Source organism: Hirundo rustica, chromosome 6 (genome assembly GCF_015227805.2).
Source record: "Hirundo rustica isolate bHirRus1 chromosome 6, bHirRus1.pri.v3, whole genome shotgun sequence".
NCBI lineage: Eukaryota > Metazoa > Chordata > Aves > Passeriformes > Hirundinidae > Hirundo > Hirundo rustica.
In genome coordinates, this window is record NC_053455.1 from 35321581 (window position 1) to 35343019 (window position 21439).

Here is a 21439-nt window from a genome sequence, read left to right on the forward strand (position 1 = left end):
GGCCGGCCCGGGCCTGCCAGCGCTGCCGCCCTGCCCTCCATAGGCGCCCGGCGCTCTGCCTCCGCGGCCGCGCCCTCCTCCCGCCCGCCCCCGGGCCGCGCCCGGGCTCCGCCGCCCCGACCGGCGAGCAGCAGCGCGGCGGAGGCAGTGCACCTCTCCGGGCACGGGGCCCGGCGGCTCGCCGAGCCTCGCTCTGCGCAGGCAGTCTGCCGGCCTGCCCCGGGAGGAGGGCCCGTCGAGGGGAGGCGGCCAAGCGGTAGCGGTAGCAACGGAGGAGCCGGCGGCGTGCGCAGCCCAGTGTGGCTGTGCGACCGGGCTCTTTCCCCGCTGCGCTCGCCAGCTGTCGCCCACCTCCCTGTCAGTGTTACCGCCCCCGGCCTGCGAGCAACATGAGAGTAGTGGCTTTGATCAGGTAACGCGCTGAGAAAGCGCCTGTGTGAGCGAGCGAGGGGCGTCTCGCAGGCGGAGAGAGGGCGCGGGTAGAAGCCCTGCCCGCCCGGGGGCCGCTCCACCCAGAGCCACCCGGGAGACCGCCCGGCCCTTTCCGCCCGGCTTTCCCGCCCATGTATTTCCTGCTGCCCTCCTGCCCCTGTTCTGGTTGTCGTTCCCAGCCGGTTGCCGGCTCTGCCTGTCGCCCCTGGACCGGCCGCCTCCGAGTGCCGCGGCGGGCCGGTCCCTGCCTGCGCGGAGGGAGAGACACTGGGACACTTTCTCCTCAGGTCCTTCCCGTGTTACCGAAGAGTTCAAGAATAACCGGCCTCTTTTTAAAATTAAACAAGAATAAATACAAACAAAAAACCAAATTCTCCCCCCAAAACAACACCTACAGTTATTTCCCCCAGTCGCTTGCTCTCCCGGGTTCTTTCGTCTGCAGCGGGGCGAGAGCCGGAGCCGCCGGGGCCGCCGGCAGCGCCTTCGCCCGGGGCGCCGAGCGTGGGGCTCCATGTCCTGCTCTAAAAAAGGCGTTCTGCTCATTTGCAGTTCAGTATCCGGGTGCTCTTGCTTTCCAAGTATCTTAAGCTCTTTCCGGATAGATTTCCTTAACGATAGATTTTTGTAGGTTGTTTTGTTTTGTTTTGTTTGGGGTTTTTTTTTGCGAGAAAATAAATTTTGCCTGTTTTAAAATGATGAAGCTATCTCGTTTAAATCGTTGGAGTTGTGGAGTTGGACACAGTCGTGTCCGTCAGGGGTTGCTGTGTTTGCCATACTCCTATCCAACCCCCGCCCCTCTTATGTTTTTTGTAAGTTTCTTTGTTAGTTTCTGCAGTTCCTGTAAATTTTTTTTCTGCTTGTTTTTTTTGTTGTTGTTGTTTTGTTGTTGTTGTTTGGAGTTTTTTTAGAAACTTAACATTTTCTTATAAGGACATGTATGTGTTTTTCTTGAAGAAACAACAGTTAATTTAAAAAGAACAAGCTAGGAAACCTCTAAATGGAAAAGAATTGTGCAGATGTGAGCTATGTGTTTTTATATTGGGGTGCAGTAGCTATTTACTTAAGCCTAAGCATTTAATGTATTAAATTCTTTAAGGGAATGTCTGATATCGAACCCTGTTGAAATTGGGGTTTGGCCACAACAATTGCAGATCATTCCAAACTTCATGCACAGGAGAAAATACAGGAAATGTTGTCTGTTTTTCAAGATTTGCTCAAATATGGTGTAGGGAAAATCAATTTCAATTTTTTTTTATTTTATTTTATAGATAAGACTTTTAGGATTATTTACTTTGATATTCTCTAAGCAGAGGAATGTGTTAAAAGGCAGGCTGGAATAAAATCCTATAAACAGGTTTCTAACACAATTGCTATTTTAATGGGCTATTTTACAAGGATGGATTTAGTTTCAGTAATAGTATTAAGAAGAGTTTTAAAGAGACATCAAAGTGTCTGAAGTCTTTGTAACAGAGCTAGCCAAAGATCAGAGGGGGAAAAAAGTATTTGAAAAGTGCTTCTTACTTTTGCAAAGGTCAGGATTATGTATGAAACTACTTTAACCTGGTGGGGTTTTTTGTGGTTGTTTTTTTTTTTTCTTTCCCTTATAGAATGTTGGCCACACTAAAAGTTGATAGTCCTGTTTTAAGGTGGTATTTATGGGGTAAACCCTGCATTTTGTTTTGTGCTAAATCATAGACATTTTAAAGCCAGTCTTCAACCTGAAATATGATGTTTTTCAACTCTTTAAAATTCTTCTAGAATTTTCTTAACTGCAAGTGGTTATACTTGTCTGTAGAAAGGAATTTTGCTCAGAAGTCTTTTATAGGTTCATATCTTCACGGTTACCCAAGTTTTTTTTCTTCTGGTATTTTTTTTATAATCCTGCCTGTTAACGTACTTGCAGAACCCTGACTGGTCTCACTTCAAAAAAAGGCCTTGTGATTTTTTTTCCCTGCTAGGAATTGAGAGGGGTCCCCAGGCTATCTCAGTACTCTTCTGTCAACTGTGCTGAGCCCATCTTCCTACCATAGCATGGGCTGTCTGGTTTTGTTGGTCTTAACCATAGTGTGTTTTAAATTTAATTTGGAAGGTCTTGTAGATAGGCATCATTTCGTTTGTTCCTTTGTACTGTTAGTTTTTAGGGCTATGGTAAATAATACAGAGAATAAATAACAGGACTGTAGCACGTGATTCAGTGAGCACAAATTTCCACCTTCTATCTGGTGGTCCAGTGTAAGCAATATGGTCATTAATATGCATCTTAAAATGTCTTTATATGTATATATATATCTCCATAAATTAATTGAGAAGATGAATAGGTTTATTCTAGTAACATTTTAATTTTTTATTTCTATTTTTTAAAATAGTAAAATGCTGTAAAAAATAGGCAATTGTCTATTGTCATACAATTATTTTTCTGAAGTGGCGTTTGTAGCTGAAATCAGAGCTAGTAGGAGGCTTTTATTTTCTTGCATAAAGTCGTTTAGAAAGAAAAGAGTCTTTGTCTCATGACTCTGTTAAACCTGGAAGTTCAAATTATGAAGTGAATACTATCTACATTTTCAAGCTATCAAGAACTGTGTTCAAAATTAATGAATGTATGATTTTTAATTTTTTTTTTGTGTCTGTATATAGGTTAGAAGAAAGTTGCTGGTAGACATTAGAAGAATGTAGAGGTGGAGCCTCAAAGAGGAATATATCATATTTATATTTACTTTTTAGCGCTGGAACAGAAGCGACTGCTTTATAAAAGTCTGTTAAGTACAAATGGATGCCAAGTTTTACACTATTTCTACTTCAGGTTTGAATTACAGAGCAAATTAAAGATAGCATACAGAATTTTTGCATGAATAAAAGCAGAAATTGGGGGAAATAGCTAAAGGGTTACATTCCTATAGAGCACTTTCAAGTTCTTGTGTAGAGAGCTAGATAAAAGAGCTTAATGCTCTTAATTATGCTTAATGCTGGAAATTCTGAAGAAGTTTGTTTCAAAAATCACAGAATCATTTAGTTTGGAAAAGACCTCCAAGATTATCAAGTCCAACATTTGACCGATCAGCACCTGTCAATTAGACCATAGCACCAAGGACCATGTCCAGTCATTTCTTGAACATCTGCAGGGCTGGTAACTGCACCACCTCTCTGGGCAGCCCATTCAAATGCTTGACAACCCTTCCCATGAAGAAATTCTTCCTGATGTCTAACTTGAACCTCCCCTGGTGTAGCTTGAGGCCATTTTCTCTTGTTCTTCACTTGTTTTCTGGAAGAGGAGGCCAAATCCCACCTTGCTCCAACTCCCATTCAGGTAGAAATAGTAGTAGTGTGACCACAAGGAACAGGACGGTCTATTGTAGCAAGGACTTCTGGTACTATACATTCTTTTGTGCATGTCTCAGTGATTCTAAAACAAAATGCAGTTTTACAGAGCTTGTATAGATCTCTCTTGCAGTTCCTGCCATGGTTTTTGTGCCTTGGCATTTAAAGAAGCTGCACAGATTCTCCACCTGCAGTTGTACTTTGAAGAACATGAGTCTGAACATGGTTCTTTTAAGCAGTGTGTATTCTAGAGCACTCTTATTGTAGATTGTAATATTTCTTTTTCTATTGATTAAAATCCATATAGATACATTTTCAGTTACATGAAGAGAACAGGATTCTTTCCTCCCTGATAGTGGAAAAGGGTCCTGTAGATCTTGAATGAATGTCAGAATTAATTGTATCATCTCTTGGCCTCAAACAAGAATATGGTTATGTTTGCTTTTACATTTTTTTACTAGCAGTAATCATTTTTATTTGCAGTTAAATGCAGTAAAAAAATTGTATGTTCAATGTAGTGTCATCTGAAACTATTGCCTGTAACAATTAAAGTTTTTGAGAATGGGAAGTATGTTCAAAACAGTGAAAGTTTAGGCAACATATCCCATAAAGGAGAAATGTTATTCCTAACATAGGAACCTCCAATGAGGTTGGAGAGGACCTCTAAAATATTGAGTCCAGCCTAACACTACCAAGTCCACCACTAAAATAAGTCCCCATGCACCACCTCTACATAGCATATTTTAAAATGATTGCTAATGCTGGCAACTCACTAGAGCAGATTTTGGGGTTTTGCTCCAAGTTAACTAGTAGTGAGAACAGACTAATTCATCTCTGGAGTAAAAGACAGTCTTTGAAGAGATTCTGGTGTCAGTGGCTCTTCTTCATGTAACCTCTCAGATTAATAATAAGATCCAAATTTGGTAATGTGCTTATGCTGCATTTAGGCTCTATACATACATAGTAAATGTATGGTGAAATCATTCTTTTCCTATTGTTATTATTCTACAGCTCTTCATAGCTTCTAACTTTATAGAACCTCTGATAATACTAATTTTTGAACAGTTAGTCAAAAGTTATAAGGGGCTTAACCTTTTATCTGTACATTGATTGGCACTATTTTCTTTTTCTTACAGTGGTGGGAAGGACAGTTGTTATAATATGATGCAGTGTGTTGCTGCTGGGCATCAGATTGTTGCTCTAGCTAATTTAAGACCTGCTGAAAATACAGGTATGAAAGTCACATTTCTTATAGGATGTTTTTTTAAAATATATTAGAAACAATGGAATCACAACCATGCCTGAATTAAGTTCCTTTATATGTTTTTATCTAGTTTTGCATATTGAATTCTATTGCATATAGAAACTTAAAAGAGGTAGAAAAAAGAAAATGCTATGGAGATGTATTAATTCTATTTTTCCTTAAAGGGAAAAAAAAAGCCCATGAGAAGAGAAGATCAGTTAAAAAAAGGCTTGCACAATTTGAAGATAAGAATATTGATATCCTGGTAGTAAACAAAGTGGTTGTGTGAGTTCAGTACCACAAATGCTAAAAGGTGATAGATGATGTCATCAACCATAACTAAACACTGTACTTCTAGAAATGCTCTAAATTGGTGCTAAACTAAATGCTGTAAACCATTCCAGCTGCCAAAAATGTGCCATTGTGCTGCTGCTCATCCCTTTTATCTTTGTGTGTCTTTCTCCATTATTCTAACCTAGCATTTGTGAACTGCATTGAGGAACTGATGTGGGTTGGAATTGACCTTGATGTACCTATTTTTCCTGCTTTTTTCCTTCTTTTTAGGTTGGAATGATTTTTTGATTAGTTTTCACGGGCTTCACTTTATTTCTATGAAAAAGGATTGGAGAAACTCAGGTAGTCAGTGGTGAAGTGAGAGGGTGAACTAAGAATTTTTGTACTGGACTAAAGCACAAATCGAAGTGAGACTGGAAAAGCAAGTGAGTTGTTTCCAGTTGGTAGGGGAGAATGCTAAAGTACGTTAGTTAGGTTCACTGTTCGACACATGTTAAACAATTAAGTGTGGTATTTGGTAACTGTATAGTAGGAGGTTACACAGAAAGGGAAGGAAAAAGGGAGCTGCCATCACAAATGAGCCACGGGCAGAACTGGCAAATGCTAGGAGAGTATAAGAAAAAAATTGTTTTCTGGGTAGCTAGGACATAATAATCTGTAATCTTGTTGAAATATGTTGTCTTCAAACTAATTTATCCACATCAGAAATGTAGAATATTGTCTTTAAAATCATAAAATTTTCTCTTTAAGTGTGTAGTTGGAAATTTTATAGAAAGTTAATTGAGGTGCTTCAGGCAATAGTGGATTCTATGCCATTCTTTTTATTTTATCTTGTATCACTGTTGCCTGGAGAGTCTCAATTAATAAAGAAACTGTGTATTCTAAGCAGAATATCACTTAAAGACCTTGTCACGTTCATGTATGTTGAAATCACTGAATTTTCCTTTAAATCTACTCTTCTGGTCTAGGTTGGTTAGTTGTGATTCGGGATTTGGATTTGCCTGTTTTGTGCAGAGCCATATCTGTTGTGTTGCATCAAAGATGACTGACCTAATTCTTACATCACAAATTAGTTACCTTGGTCAGTTATAGACCTTTTTCTTTGCAAAGTGTGCTACACAGGTATGCAGCAGAAATGCTTGGTATCTATGTAAATTCAGAGAAGTACCAGAATTACAAATTAGCATTAAAATAGTGAACTGTTTTAGCTTGTAATAAAGTGGAGATTTCGCCAAAATTATTTATTACTTTATCAATCTGTTTGAAATATTATCTGGAAAAATTTATATGTAAATGGTTTATTGTATAATTTGAGATGTAATTCTAATTTGTGATATCTGCATTTTAGCTGCTTTTTGCTTTTCTGCTAGCTCAAATTGCTTGTAACAAAATATGTTTTGGTTTTTTTTTCTCAGGGTTAAGGAAATGGATTTTGTTTATATGTCAAAATATTACAGTGGTCTACTTTTATTCTACCTAAGCAGAGATAGTCTCCTTTCGTCATGACCGTGATAACAATTTCAGCAGTCAAGTTTTTGTAAATTTTGACAATCTATGGCTTGTTCTCAGTGTTGCAGTGCCTAACAAATTTATTGACCTGAGTATGTTGAAATACATCTGAGATTGTGCCTCTGACCTGTGTTCCTATTAAAATTGCCATGTGAATAGAGGCAGAAGTGGACCGATAGGAGATTTTTTAGATGAAGCAGGAAGAAGGAAAGACACCACAATTTGCAAATAGGCAGCATGTTTGTGACAGATGTCTTCCTCTCCATACGTCTGTTGGGTGGAGAAATCTATTTTTTTTCTTTCCATGTTTATAGTGGTGTTGTCACCAAACATCTGTTTGTGAACTGAAAAATATTAACATTTAGATTTTCTCATTGCTTTGTAGTGTTGTGATTATCTGTAATTGTTGCAGCAATGTACCTAATATGATTGTTTCTTAATTTTGGCAGGGCAGACTGATGAATTGGACAGCTATATGTATCAGACAGTAGGACACCATGCCATTGACCTATATGCTGATGCATTGGATTTGCCACTCTATCGTGGTTTTTTAAAAGGTACCAGTGTAAATACTGGAAGAGTGTATACTGCCTGCCAGGAAGATGAGGTCGAAGACCTTTACCAGCTCATGAAACTTGTTAAGGTATGCTGATTGAAAACATTTATATAGTTGGGGATAATTATAACTCATTAATGAATTTAAGTAAATTATCCACTTAGGTATTTAAGGAAAGCATTAAGAAAGGAATGGAACACTTTTACAGGTTTTATTTCTATTCCTTCTTCCTTGCACTATAAATATATAGCATAACTGTATTCCTTTTCCCTCAATGTAAATCACACTTATTAATCCTCATTTCAAGCAAAAACCTTTTTCCTGTTTAATGAAAACACCTGTAACAGGCACTTGACATGTACAACAAAAACCATAATTGTGACAATCATCTATAAATAGAATATTTAGGTTATTTTGCACTAGTAATAATGTATCACTTGATGAGTGTAATGAGAGATCTTTTGGATTTTGTGTATTTATCAAAACTTGTGGAAAGTAATGTCTAGACATTTCCGTTTGAGTACACTTATGATGTGTAAACCAGAATCCGTTATTTGTTTGTATGTTGCAGATCATTCTCCAAGTGTTACAGAATGTTTTACAATGGTACTTTTGATTCTGGTAGCCCTGTGATTATATTCTAATACATGACATTGTAGCAATAACATATATAAATCCTTTTTAGCTGTAAAATCAATTAAAGACAGACAATGAACCCACTTTCTAAACCACTTAAAATTTATTCTATGTTCTTTTTCAAAGTCTTTTGTATAGTACTTTATTTCTACCAATATTAAATCCGACCTCATTGAAAAAAATAGAAAACCTATTGACTCTGGTTTTCCACAGTGTTGGAGTGAACATCCTATGTCCATTCCAGTTGTTGATTACTGCAGTGTGGAGTACTAAAAGCAATACCATGTTCAGAAAATCATAATTGCTGTTTTAAAGAAAGTAAATATGTGATTTTATTGATCAAACTGATACAGACTACATAATGAAACTTCAGATAAAGGTGTTTGTAGTCTTCATGTCAGGTATTGAACATTTTTATCTCACTTTCCTTCATTAAAATTAGAATTGAGATTCATGAATCTAAATACTTCAGGCTTTATTCTGTATTCAGTTAAAAAAAATCAAATTGCAGATAAGACCTAAGAATGTGGTCTGAATGCAGAGTACTTCCTGACCCATCTTGGAGTCAAATGTTGCATCTTCTAAACATTTTTTGGCAAGGAAATCCTGTTCTCCTAATGTAAAATCAAGATCATAGACCTATGTTGGAGGATGAGACTACAGAACAGGAGGACAGTGCGTGAGGGCGGTACAGCCTCGAGTTGTGCTGGGGGCTTTAGTTGTATGTTAGGAAACATTTCTTTACTGAAGGGGGTATCAAGCGTTTGAACAGGCTGCTCAGGGAAATGGTTGAGTCACTTTCTCTGGAGGTATTTAAAAGTTGTGTGTAGACTGGGTGCCTAGGGACATGGTTTAGTGGTGGACTTGGCAGTGTTAGTTTAATGGTCGGACTTGATGATTTCAAGGGCCTTTTGCAACCTAAATGATTCTATGATTATGCTCTAGAGTGCTTCTCAGAGGTTTTAAATGGAATGTGCATATTCTGCAGTACAGGAATCAAAAGAAATATGATACAGCAGTTTTAAATTATTTTTGAACCATGATAGTGTTAGAGATTAGAAGGACTGATATCTACTGTCTCTTAAAGCTGCATGCTAACAGCTTTCTGCTGCTGGGTAAGGTAATAAATTACTGATCAATTTAATTAAAAATGGGCAAATTAGTGGCAATTAAGATGATACTTCCTCTACGGTTCTTGCTGTCTTTGGAGGAATGGATCCCTGACATAAATTAATGCTAGTGTTAAATCTTGACAACTTCTGCTTTGGAAGTTTGCACATGATAATTATAACTATAGCTGAAAGAGATGTTATCATGTTGTCTGGGACTAAATAACTATTTCTTTCCTGTATAGAAATGTTAAGCCCACTATATGGTATGTTACAATCATAAATATTAACAATACACTGCTTCTATGTTAGACTTTGTATAACAATGTCTTTACAGAACAACCTAGCTATGAAATTCTGATACAAAAGTTTCAGTAAGTGTCTTGCATATTTTGATGAATTATTGCAAAATTATGAGGGGATATAAACTACAGCAACCTGTGATATTTTAATTTTAAGAAGACTACTTACCTTTTTTCTGTGTGTTAGCAGTAACTTTGAAAGCTTTCTGTTTTTTTCACATTTTTTTAATTACTGCTGTTTAGTAGCTTTACTATTTATGTCTTAATCACTGAGGATTTTGCTTGAGGAGTGTTTTTCCCCAGATGTTAATAGTTTTAAACAGAGGAGTCAATTTGCATTCTCTTGAAGGGAGGGGAGAAGTTCTGTGGAAGCCTTGTCAAAACCATCTTTGAGTGGTTCTAAGTTTAAAACACTGGTCAAATAACATAGCTCTTTTTATCAGTGAAATGGTTTGGGGCCAAGACTACATGAAAGGTGTGTCTAAATAAAAATCATGTAGTGTACCTTACTTTCCGTTGGTGAGGAATGCTTCTGTTTCAAGTATTTATTTAGTAAAAAATTAAAACAAAACCACTTTTAAGAAAATTGTATGAATTTGGAAGTACACAATATTTTTAAAAACAGTGTTATGAGAAGAAGGTTTCTAAAGAATTAAAATATTCCCTCACAGTTCTAGGAAACCCAGAACAACAGTCCTGTTCTAGTTCATGTGACTCAGTGAGTGATACTAACTGTCAATAACTGTTTTCAGTCATTAATTTACGACTTATTAAGTCATGAAATTAATGACCTATTAATTTGGTCACAAATCCAGGTGATTGATAGGTATAAAGGCAAATTATATCTATTTTTAGTTGCCTAATGACATTTTTTGATTCTGTATTCAGTATATATTGTGAAACATATCAGAGTACTTACATGATGTCTAAATGTATCTTACTATGCAATCTTCACCTGATAGTAGAATATTTATTTTGTGAGATGTGTAAATCCTGAACTCTAAAGAATTATTTATTCTCCCCTCAATGTTACTGAATAGGGATTACTGATGCCCTTGTTTATCCATGTTTGTTACTGTCTGTGTTGGAGATTTTCCCAGCCAAGTCTGTAAGCACTAGAGTTTCTTAGGTATCTGAATTATCTTTTAGGGATTTTATAATGGCACTGTCTTTGAAATTTGGTGAGAAACTGTATTTCTTTTCCTCTGGTGGCAGGAAAGACTGGAGCATGAAGGCATTTTTGTGAAACTTTCGTACAACATTTCAATTTAGGCAATATTCAACTGTTTTGTCCCTTTTCAATGTAATTATGATCTTGTTCAAATAATAATAATAATGATGTTTTATGCAAGCACATAAGTGGTATTAGATGGGTTGAATGTTGGATCATTTTCTGTATCTCATGGAACAATGGCTAAACTTTTGTTTAGGGTAGTGGTTGTAGCAGCTTCCAGACTAAACAGACCAATGCAAAATACTTTATTTTCAGTAGACGATTCTGTCCTCTTCAAATTCTTTGCCTTATGTACTCCATAAATCTTTGCCTCTGGTAAGTTTCCATTGCTGAAGTAATTTGTGGAATTCTTGAACTGGGTAAAACTCTCTTGCTTATAGCTCTTCTTTTTCAAATTTTCAATGACATGCTTAATTACTTTTTTTTAATTAGTATTTTAAAAATTGCTTCTTTATGTAGTTTTTTAAAATTTCCCCGCATTTATTACAAATCATGCAAATGGATTTTTAGTGGATGTTCAGTTTCAACATATATTTTCTATTAGAGTCCTTTTTGCTGTGCTCTTTGTGGATTTAGAACCTGCAAGCTTTCAACAAAAAGGAGTTTGCTTGAAATAAATTTATATATTAGCTCTCAGGACTGAAGAAATATTAATTACAAAATCATTCATTGATCATGAGTGGAAAAATTAATGTTGGATATATATGATGTATGGAAATTTGAATAATAACAGCCTTTGGTTGTGGCACTTTCATTTTATCAGTAATGTGAAATGGAAGGAAAGGAGATTTGTTTTCTAACATATCATCACATTCTGGAACAGTGATCTTACAACAGTCAATCACTAAGAATAAGTAACATTTTTTTAGTTACAGAAATAAAGAGCTTAAGAATACAGTGTGATGCAGTGTATAAATACTTCTGTATTTAATAATTACTTATTAAGAACAGGATCATGAGTTTTTTTTTTTAATGATCCTAGTCTGATGTTTAGTGGAGACAGAAAGTGTCCTTGTCTGAGAGTTAAAATTGCAATAGCAATGCCATTTTAGATGTTACTTAAGATATTTCATCTCAAAGCACTTGAGTTGTATGGGTTCAGGTGGAATAGAGGTTACCTTTGGTCCTATCAGTATTGAGTGAAACTCGCTGAGTTTTCTTCAGAAAACAGTTCTTCAGGGTTTGAGATGAATGGATAAAATAAAGGGTTTTTTTGTTGCCCTTCAGATAGGGATTAATTCCCTCATGGATGATAAAACTTTCAGTTCCTTGATATTGCTAATAGTCTTCTATGCTAAGGAAATGGTCTTTCTTTTACCCTCCTGCAGAATTCAACTGCTGTGGCCAGTGGGTGAAAAGAGTTCTCAGTTTCAGTGTGTTTGCCAACTCTCTGTGACTTTTGCACAAAGATTTAGGTGCTTCCACCAGAAAAAATACATATATCAATATAACATAGTATTCTATCAATGAAGCAATGCTTCATCGTCTTCTGTTGCAAGACACATAGACTATAAAGTATATAGGAATAGTCACTTGGGTTTTAGATGTCTGGTATATGTGGCTTCAGTTGTAGGATGCACATGATAAAGACTAGTAGTGTAGTCTTAACTCATAGAAATAAAGTTTGCAGAATTTCTTAGGAGTCTTAAAGAGGACAAATAATTATTAGTTGTGGAACCCTGAAGGTCCTCAGCATTCTCTTCAGCAAATTACTGTTGTAGTTTATGAGTTCGGACAAAGTAGGTAGCTTTCCCCTCTCACTTATGGGATTCAGAGAGTTCAGAAGCCTGCAGAAGAGTTATGTTCTAGTAATCTCTCATATTTTCATTGAAGAAAATCTGGTCTTTTCCCTGTTATGATTTGAATTATCTTTAGATGTATGGATTAACTTCTCAGAGTTGTATTTCTCAACATTTTGGAGAAATATTAAATTATATGAAGAGGTACTTTTCTTTATGCTGAATCTCAAAAATAATCACTCCTCCATATTTTTTTTTTTCCTACATTGTGATTATTGCAAATCACTGTGCACTTGATATATTGATAGATTACTTCTATATCTAAGTCAACATTTCAAATACAGAATTTTTGTATGGCAAGTGAAATTATACCGTAAGTATTGAAAAAAAATTGTTAAAATCTTCAATGCCCAGTTGAGGGAAACTGTGATAGATAAAACAATGGAAGTTATTGATTGGGCCCTTTAGTAGTCGTAGATTTGATGAACATGTGGAGTCATGAACATTTGGAGACCACATCTCCTAGCACAGTTCTTTTTGTCTTTAGACATGCAAGTTAAATTTGAACTTTTAGAAATTGTATGAAGTGGTTGCCTACACTGACAAGAAATAAATAACTGTGCTTCTTCATAAAATAAGAAATTTTTTTTGAGAGAAATATTTGCTGTGTTTTTCCATAGACTTGTTTCCTCCACCATTTATAATGAATAAATTTTTATCTGCAAAGGTTTGGATTGTCCCTTTGTTAAAAGGGACATTGTGTTAAATTATTAATTTTTTTAATTGATTTGTTATTTTTTCTTTTAATTAATACTGGATTGGAGTTCCATAGCTTTCTCCAGCTCAGGAATGACCATTTTCATTAGCAGTGAATAAAAGTGTGCATGAAGGGAAGAGGGTAAGAAGTAATTGCCAAGTTGGGAGTGATTTAAGCAGTGTAAAAATAATTATGTATCTTGTTTCATTCAAAACACAGGGTTTATTTAGTTGTTAGGAGGGTTTTGTATGAATTTTAAAATGACATGGGAACAAGGAAATTTTTTTAATCAACAGCATGCATGGAATTTTGTGTGTCTCATCTGTCCAGTTCAGGCAGGGTCAGGATTTTTTTTTTTTTTTTTTTTTTTTTTTTTTTTTTTTTGAAGGGGATCTTTGGCAATATCTTTGAGGTAGTTTCTTACTGTGAGAAATGTTGAGCTTTATGTAAACAAAAAAGTCACTGTATTTCTCCCTTTTAGGTATGTGGAGTTATTTCCACTCACGCCCTGTCTTGTTGTGTTAACATTGAATAAGCAGAGACAGTCAGGCTGGTGGTGAAAGATGGTAAGCAACCCTGAGGGCTTGTTCTGGTCAGCTTGAACCCTCTGATTGCCAGGTTTTCCTAATTTCCCATTTCCAGGGCATCTCTAGTGTGACCTTGCCCGTTGAATATGATGTTCTGGGTTGCAAGATTCTCACATGCATTTGGGAATGGGTAGCCAGGCATTGTTTACAGGACACCAAATGAACCGTGCACTCGCAGCAAGTTTGATAAACACACACTTCCTCCTTTTATCAGTGAGATTGCAGAATGTGAAGTATGAGTTTCCAGTTTTACTCATTCCCTTCAGACCGTTTCCTGTTTAAAAACTGAATCTCACTAATTGGATGATGATACATCCTTGGATTTTGTTTTGCTTTTTTTGTTATTGTTGTTTTGAGTTCAACTTACTGGTCACTGACATTTATTTCAGTGCATACCTTGGCCAGGTTTGATAGACTTTCAGATAAAAGCTTTCCGTTTGTTCAGCACAGAAAAGGTTCATCCCTATAAATGTAAAGTGAATGCTAATTAACAGTAATGACTTCTAATCACTTTGCTTTCATACTCCTTTAGGAGCATAGCTATTATCCAATGCAGTTAAGTGAAATGCTTGTATATGAATCAACAATGCTGTATTTCTTCTCGCAGCTATTGCTCATAATCAAGCTTTGAATAAATTACGATAATAAAATTGGTTTTAATGTGTTCTATTGCATAGGGAGAAAGGAACCTTAAATACCTTGTTAAATATCTTGAATATTTAGAGAGTTATCTAGTAACATTTTGGCATTCATTATTGTAGTTAAATGGAAAAATGCATTAAGATGTTTAAGTCAATTTTGTAAACATTATCAAAACTTTTTTCATCGTTTGAATTGTATTTAAGTGATGTGCATAGACACAACAATCTCCAAAGCAGCCCCATTTGTATCCAATTGCATGTCTCTAGGAATGCACTGCAAATTTCTGCCTTCAAATGCAGTTAAGTTTTTACATAGAAGGAACACGTTTTATATCTTGAGAACTTCACCTAGTGTCATAGAGTATATATAGTAGTTTGATAGACATTTATGCATTTCTTTTATCAATACTCTGTATCTAACAAACTGTTAGGTTTTATTACATGTATGCAAACTGCCTGTCTGCCTGCAATCATATACACTTTAAAAAGGTGTATAAAAGTAAAACTAGTGAAATTTTTATCAACAGCTGGAAATAATAAAATAAGAGGAAGCTTTATTTTAGCATAACTAGACTGCCAGAAGCAATGGCAATGAAAAGAGGTTACTAAACTGGTAGAATGTTAAGCAATTTTAAAATTATTCTCTTTAGGAACAGAATTAGGCTAAACACAATATATATGAATTTGAAATTTAGCAAACTTTCCCACCTAACATTGCACATACAGGGTCTGTTTGGAAGGCAGAAGTGGCAAAACCTGGATGAAACCCATTTCTGACATGAACATTAGTTTTTGTTTTAATTTATCTTTTATTAATAAGTTGCTTGAAACAATTAATTAAATCACTTAGAAATTCTAGGTCTCAATGTCTGGGAGGGAACTGAGATCTTGCTTAGTCAATATATTTACATTGTTTGGTTTTGCAATTTCTAAAAAAAATTAGGTTTTCATTTTCTGTGGCAGTTTCCTTTCATGTAGTACATCTGTCTTTGCCTGCTTAGAGACACAATTCTTTCACAGTTACCATCACAGTTCTTATGGATGTGGATGTGAGTGAGTATCCACAGGCACCGTCTGTGGTTTTGATTTTGTTTGTTTTGTTCATTCATTCACATAGCTTTAGACAATTTTCTGGTATGTTTCATTTGTTTGAGCATCATCTCTGTTAACGTTTATTCTTCGGTTTATTATGAAATCATTGCCTAACTTAATTTCAAATTACATTCCATGTAGTACTCTTTAAATGTGAGTTTGAGTCAGTGTTCACAAAAGTCCTGTGGCTTTTTGCTGTAGTACTGCAAAACATGCTGCTTGTGGGTTTTGCCACCACAATGTGGGAAAAAAGGAATGCCATTCTTTTCTGAAGTCTTGTTAAATGATTGATACTATCCATATCTGATTTCAGTACTTCTGCTTCTTAATTGCCATCCTAATAATGCTTTAAAAATATTAAAGGAAAAATACAAAAAGCATTAATTGTTCTGTACTGTTCGGTAGCTGGCTGTTTTATATTATTTGCAGTTCTCATTAGGTAGTGCTAAAATACATTTCAAAATTTATTAGTTTTTAAAAAATGTAATTGGGGTTATTTCTATTAAAATGAGATCAAAGACAGGCAAACTTTCATGTAAACTGACAGTAAAACATTTATCAAATTTGTTTTCATAAATATTTGTATCTCTGAAGTCCATTTGTAGTATAAAAATAATTTTGCATAAATTTACACTGTAAATTTATGTAAGGTATTTACACTGACTTATTTAACATACTTTCCCCTTTCATATGAATGTCAAACTTACAGCAGTTTCAGGGTTACATTATTTTCAGCTGGACACTTGCTGGTTTTGATCGGTATGTTTAAAGATAGTTCTTTTGTAAAGGGTGGAATTTAATTTGCTTTACGTTGCATCACTGTTACTGCTTTCAAAATAGAAATGATTGATTTGTAAGTGTCATGAAAAGGAATAAAACAGAACTGGCCTTTTACACTATGAAAGGACTGTATAGCTTGAAGATACTCTTTCTGTTGATAAATTCTGCCTGAGGAAGAATTGCACAACACTCATCACTCATTTTCATATTGATTATGAGTGGGATTCCAGTAATAGGTTGCTGTTTTCAAAGGATAAGGCAGCACTGTGATTAGTTACCTTTTCCATAGAAAGCACTACAAAGGAAAATGCCAAATGTGTGCACTGCAGTATTCCTATCAGCCTGACAGTCTGTTACATGAACTTTTCTTTCAGTCCATTTTCCTTCAGAAATACAGCTTCGGTGTTTTTGCCTTATTATTGTTTTAGGTTTAATGCATTTGCATACTCTCCTAACTCTTGATTCTTTCTTTAGTCAGTTATTTCTTTTCTTGACAATCGTCTATACTTGGGGCCTATCACCACTGTAACTCTTAAAAACTGATACAACAGTGCCCTCTGTAGTTTCTCCCTACATGGTTACTACCTGCAGCTGGTTTTGAGCATTTAGGTGAACAGGATGTTTAGATTTATTTTTAGCTCAAAGAAAAGCCCCTTTTTTCCTAAGGAAATATTCTGATTTTTCACTGTCTGTTTCATATGCAAGGAAGGGAACAAAAGAGGCTGTTCTGACTCAACTTTTAGGTTTATAAGATCTTCTGTCATTATCTAGTGCAAATCTGAAATTTTATCAGGCGTTCATTCAAGGCAGTCATTAAAATGCCTGGATGGGATTTTCTGAGTTTTGTAGGCTTTCCTGAAGCTTTTGTTTGAAGTGGAGCTTCAAAACAATATAATTTTAAACTTACTTCCTTCATGCTTGCTACTTCTAATTTAGATTTTACATGATCTGCCAGTGACTAAAGACATGCTTGCCAGTGGAGCACCTAAGCTTTATTAATGATGTTGTTTTAATTCACACAGTGACTGAAGTAATTGTTGTTCATTAGCATTGATTTGTCTCCAAAACTCATTTACAATTTAGATTTCTCTTTTAACTCATTGTAGCTTAATATGCAAATAACTTTTTAGTCTCTGTTTTCTACAGAACTTGTTGGACAGTTGAGCACACATGTTCCATACATTTGCATGTGTACACATACTTACCCATGAGCTGCCATTTAAATATTATAAACTGCAATAAAAAAGAATGACCTTTTAAAAAATAAATGCTTTAACTACAATTAGTTGCTTCTGTAACAGCATCATAAAAGTCACTCTGTGAAAAGTTAAATGGCTTACTTTATGATGGGGAGTGTTAATGTACATGTAGAACACACTCCTAATGGACTTCCATGAAATGAAATTCATAAGTCATTGCCATAAATTATAGTTAATGATGTAACTATAGATGGCTATTCAAAACATTCCTGTATCTCTAATGATTTGTGTAAAGCACATGACTGACCACATGCCTTAGTTCATTTGGAACAGTAGATGCATAAATGCATGAGCTTTCTACTTTTGAAGACCCTTTTTTCTGTGTAACAAATGGTAAGAATTTTGGTGGGGTAAATAAAGCATCACAAACCACTGACAGTATTTGAGATATGGTAATAAATGGTGAGGAGGACTAATTTAATATTAAAATAGGAGGTGACATCCTTCAGAAGTGTAGTGTGTAGAAGCTTTAAATTTTTTCTATTTTATGGGTAATCGCTAGCCTCTGGTCATATGTCTCTTTTTTGCCATGAGATTTTTTTATACTGAAACGTTACTGGAGGAGACAACTATTTTGGCATAATGTGCACTGACTAATCCAGAAAATAGCCCATATTTACTATTTACTACATTATAACCAGTAATATAATGAAATTTCAGAAGTAGAAAGTTTACCCATGTTCTTTGAGTGAAGCAACTATTACTCTACTGGAAGAAAAGTAACATGGTCAAGTAATTTTACAATGAAGATAATTTGCTTAAAATTACTTTTGCTCTAAATTTAACAGGAACTATAACTCAGGCTTAATTCTTGCACCAATTGCATAGCTATTATTAATCTTAAATATTAGGTCAGGGTAGAGATAATTTTTGCTAATGAGCTTCTTCATTTATTGGAGGGTTCTTATGGTAAAACAAGTGTTGGTTTGTTTTTGGGTTTTTTTTAGCAGCATAGTCAAACCATGGATTTTTATAAGTTTTAAAGTGATCTTGAAGTTTACTTCATGAAGGAAGGGTAGAAATGAGTATTGGAAAAAAAAGGCAATATAAATTTCTACTTTAAATAGGTACTGTGAGATCTGGTTAGCAGTGATAGAAGGTTTTAATTTTAAACTGTAACCTTTGAGATAGATAAGATGTTGTCTATTTGGAAAAATGAATAAGGTATATTTTATTGCAATGAAACTTGCCAATTAAGATTCAGCTTAATTAATATAGTGATAAATGTTGATTACAATGTAGGAGGCAATGTATTACAGCGTTTCTGTCTGCTGAAAACTGACATAATTTATCAAAACTGGGCAAAGAAGTGACAAAGCAGCCAGTGCAGATCCTTATATGAAATGTCATGTTTAGTCCACATAATTTTATGTTTTTACTTAAAATGTCAATGACTTTACCCCATTCTGTAATCATTACCTCTCCCTAAAGTACCATGCTTCTTTTCATTAAGTTGGATTATGTGATCTGTGTCTGAAATTTTTAATAGAGTATGTGTTTAAGGAAAATCTGTACTTGAAAGTAGTTGTTTTCAAGTAACGTGCTTAAGATTGTTAAATAAATTTCAAATGTCCTTTCATAAAATCTAAGGTGATGCAGAGTAGTTAAGGGTCTTTCTGATGATTTTGATGGTGATGTCTTAATTTTCATCTTTAGTATTTCTTTAATTTTGAAATACCAAAAAATTATGAAGACTGTATGTTGGGTATATATTTTGTATACATAAAATAATAAATATCTATCCCAATTTACGTGGTTAACAGTTGCCTACACAATAACATTAGCTACATGAGGAAAAACAAATACTGCAATCTAAATTGGAACATTATTTGACATAGCAAAAGAAATACTGACTTTTCTTGCTGGAGGCATTTATGAGACTTTTTTTAATGACCCTAGGGCATATTATTATGCCTTTATGATTATATTTAAGTTTTAAGACTTTCTTTTATTTTTTTAGGGTATTCTTTTAAAGACTTCCTTTTATTTTACTTTTAAGGCATTCTTTCTCTTGAACTTGATCACATGAAAGAGAATCTTTAATGACATAATATTTTTAAAGAAAAACATTAGTATTTAGGCTTTACTTGATTACTTGATGGGCTGTTTTTGTAACTACCAGAAATATAGATAATATCCTCCAGAAATACAGATAAAATGACAGTGAAGTGACAGTAGATACTGAGGAATTAGGGACTGAAAACAAATAATACTTTTCCTTTGAAATTTTATCTTACTGACCTGTTTGTTCTACATTCCTTAGGCATTTCACTTTGCTGTCTTCTGTACTAACCACAACCCCTCCTTTTTTTTGCTTTGTAGCATACTTTTTGTATCTAGAACAGTGATACCATTGTATTCCATGATGGCACAGTTTATTACAGAATATGTCATCCACAAGGGACATTAAACTAACTGACTTTGTTGGTTTTTTTCAACTTCTGTGTTCCCTGGCCAGTGTATCAGGATTAATCTATATAGATATATAATATTTTGTAGAACTTGAGTTAAATAGTAATGTTTGTGATTTTACAGAGCTAGGTACTCTTGGTTTATAATTATTTGGATTAATTTATTAAACTTCCTTTTTCACATAATCGTGTTTCATTGTGCTACAGTTTGTCCAGTATTTTTTTTTTTTTTTTTTTTTTTTTAACATGCCCTAACTCTCTTTAGACTGCTGCAGAATTTCAGTAATTTTGGTGGTTTCATGCTACAATAACCCTTTTGGCCACCTTCAGGGTTATCCTTATCCTTTGGAGATCAGTCCTGTGTTCTCTGAAACTCTGTCAGTCATTATTTATTACCCACTTGTCACTGTGACTTATTCATTGCTTACATCACCATTCTCAAACGTATTGCTTTACAGAAATGGTGAACAGTGCGGTGAAGGAAAGATCAATAAATGCTTTCAAAGGAAGATTTACTCTGAGACTTAGATCTCTTTTTAATACTAAATCTGTGCCATTAGTTCTGAGATGGTTTTAATATCTTGACATCAAGTACCCTGTTTCTCAAAATGGAAAGATGCTATTGCGTTAACTAACTTTCATGGAGCAGGAGGACTTCGGCAATTAAGTTTCATAGTATAAAACTTCCTAATTGTCAGTACTTTGTATATTTTCCTGAATGCTTATCTTATGAGCTTGAAAATATGTAGTTTCATCCACTAAGAAAAAGTGATAAAACATTTGTAAAATAAATGCTTGAAAATATTTCTTTGAGTTTTAGTGGTACTGGTTTTGTAACTGCACAAAGAGAGGAGAGGGCTTATTTGAGATCATCAGTTGGAAAAACAAAAATAGAAAAAATTCAACTTCACCCCATGCCTATTTTAATTTTTTTGAGAGCTTCATGACCCATGCTGTTTTGCTAAAGCATCTGATTTCATGTGATATGGTTACTCTTGACACTCTAGTAAAAGGTAGTTGCTCCAGAAAACTGTTTGAGTACATATAATATTAAATTTTTGTATAAGTTGCAGATGCAGCAGCTGAGAATCTGAAAGTGGTAAATGCATAATTTCCTACTCTCCTTTGTATATCTGTTACTTCAAATAAGCTGGAAAATCAGATTTTAATCATACTGTATAAAACGTTGTATGTTGAGAGCCCCTGGGAGAAATTTAAACAAAAAGGTCTCATGGGTGTGTGATGTTTCATAATTTTTTACTTCTTGATTCTGCAATGGTAATTTTTTCCATTTTTGAAGTGAAGATAAAAAGATCTATGACAACTGTACACACACATTGGAGAACCATGAGGAAGCTGGAAACTTATGTGAGAACTTCTCCAACATAAAATGCAGGAGTGCCACATCTAATTGGCAACCTGGTGCCATTTCATCGACAGGAAACAGCTTCATGGGCTAAATTTTTCTATTCATAGGATGATGGGGTGTTTCACTGGGAAGTTTTGTTAAGTCTATTAGTTTCTTCTTTCACCTCGTAGTTGC

General features: G+C 35.1%; 1 protein-coding gene across 1 annotated transcript in view; it reads left to right on the forward strand.

Moving 5' to 3' along the window:
- Positions 1–279: 279 nt before the first annotated feature.
- Positions 280–21439, forward strand: part of DPH6 (diphthamine biosynthesis 6) — a 196975-nt gene continuing 175815 nt past the window's right edge. The window contains exons 1-3 of the mRNA XM_058421188.1: positions 280–412; positions 4884–4978; positions 7243–7436. Coding sequence (XP_058277171.1) covers positions 390–412; positions 4884–4978; positions 7243–7436 — 312 coding nt within the window. The 5' untranslated portion in view covers positions 280–389. The remainder of the gene's footprint in view (positions 413–4883; positions 4979–7242; positions 7437–21439) is intronic.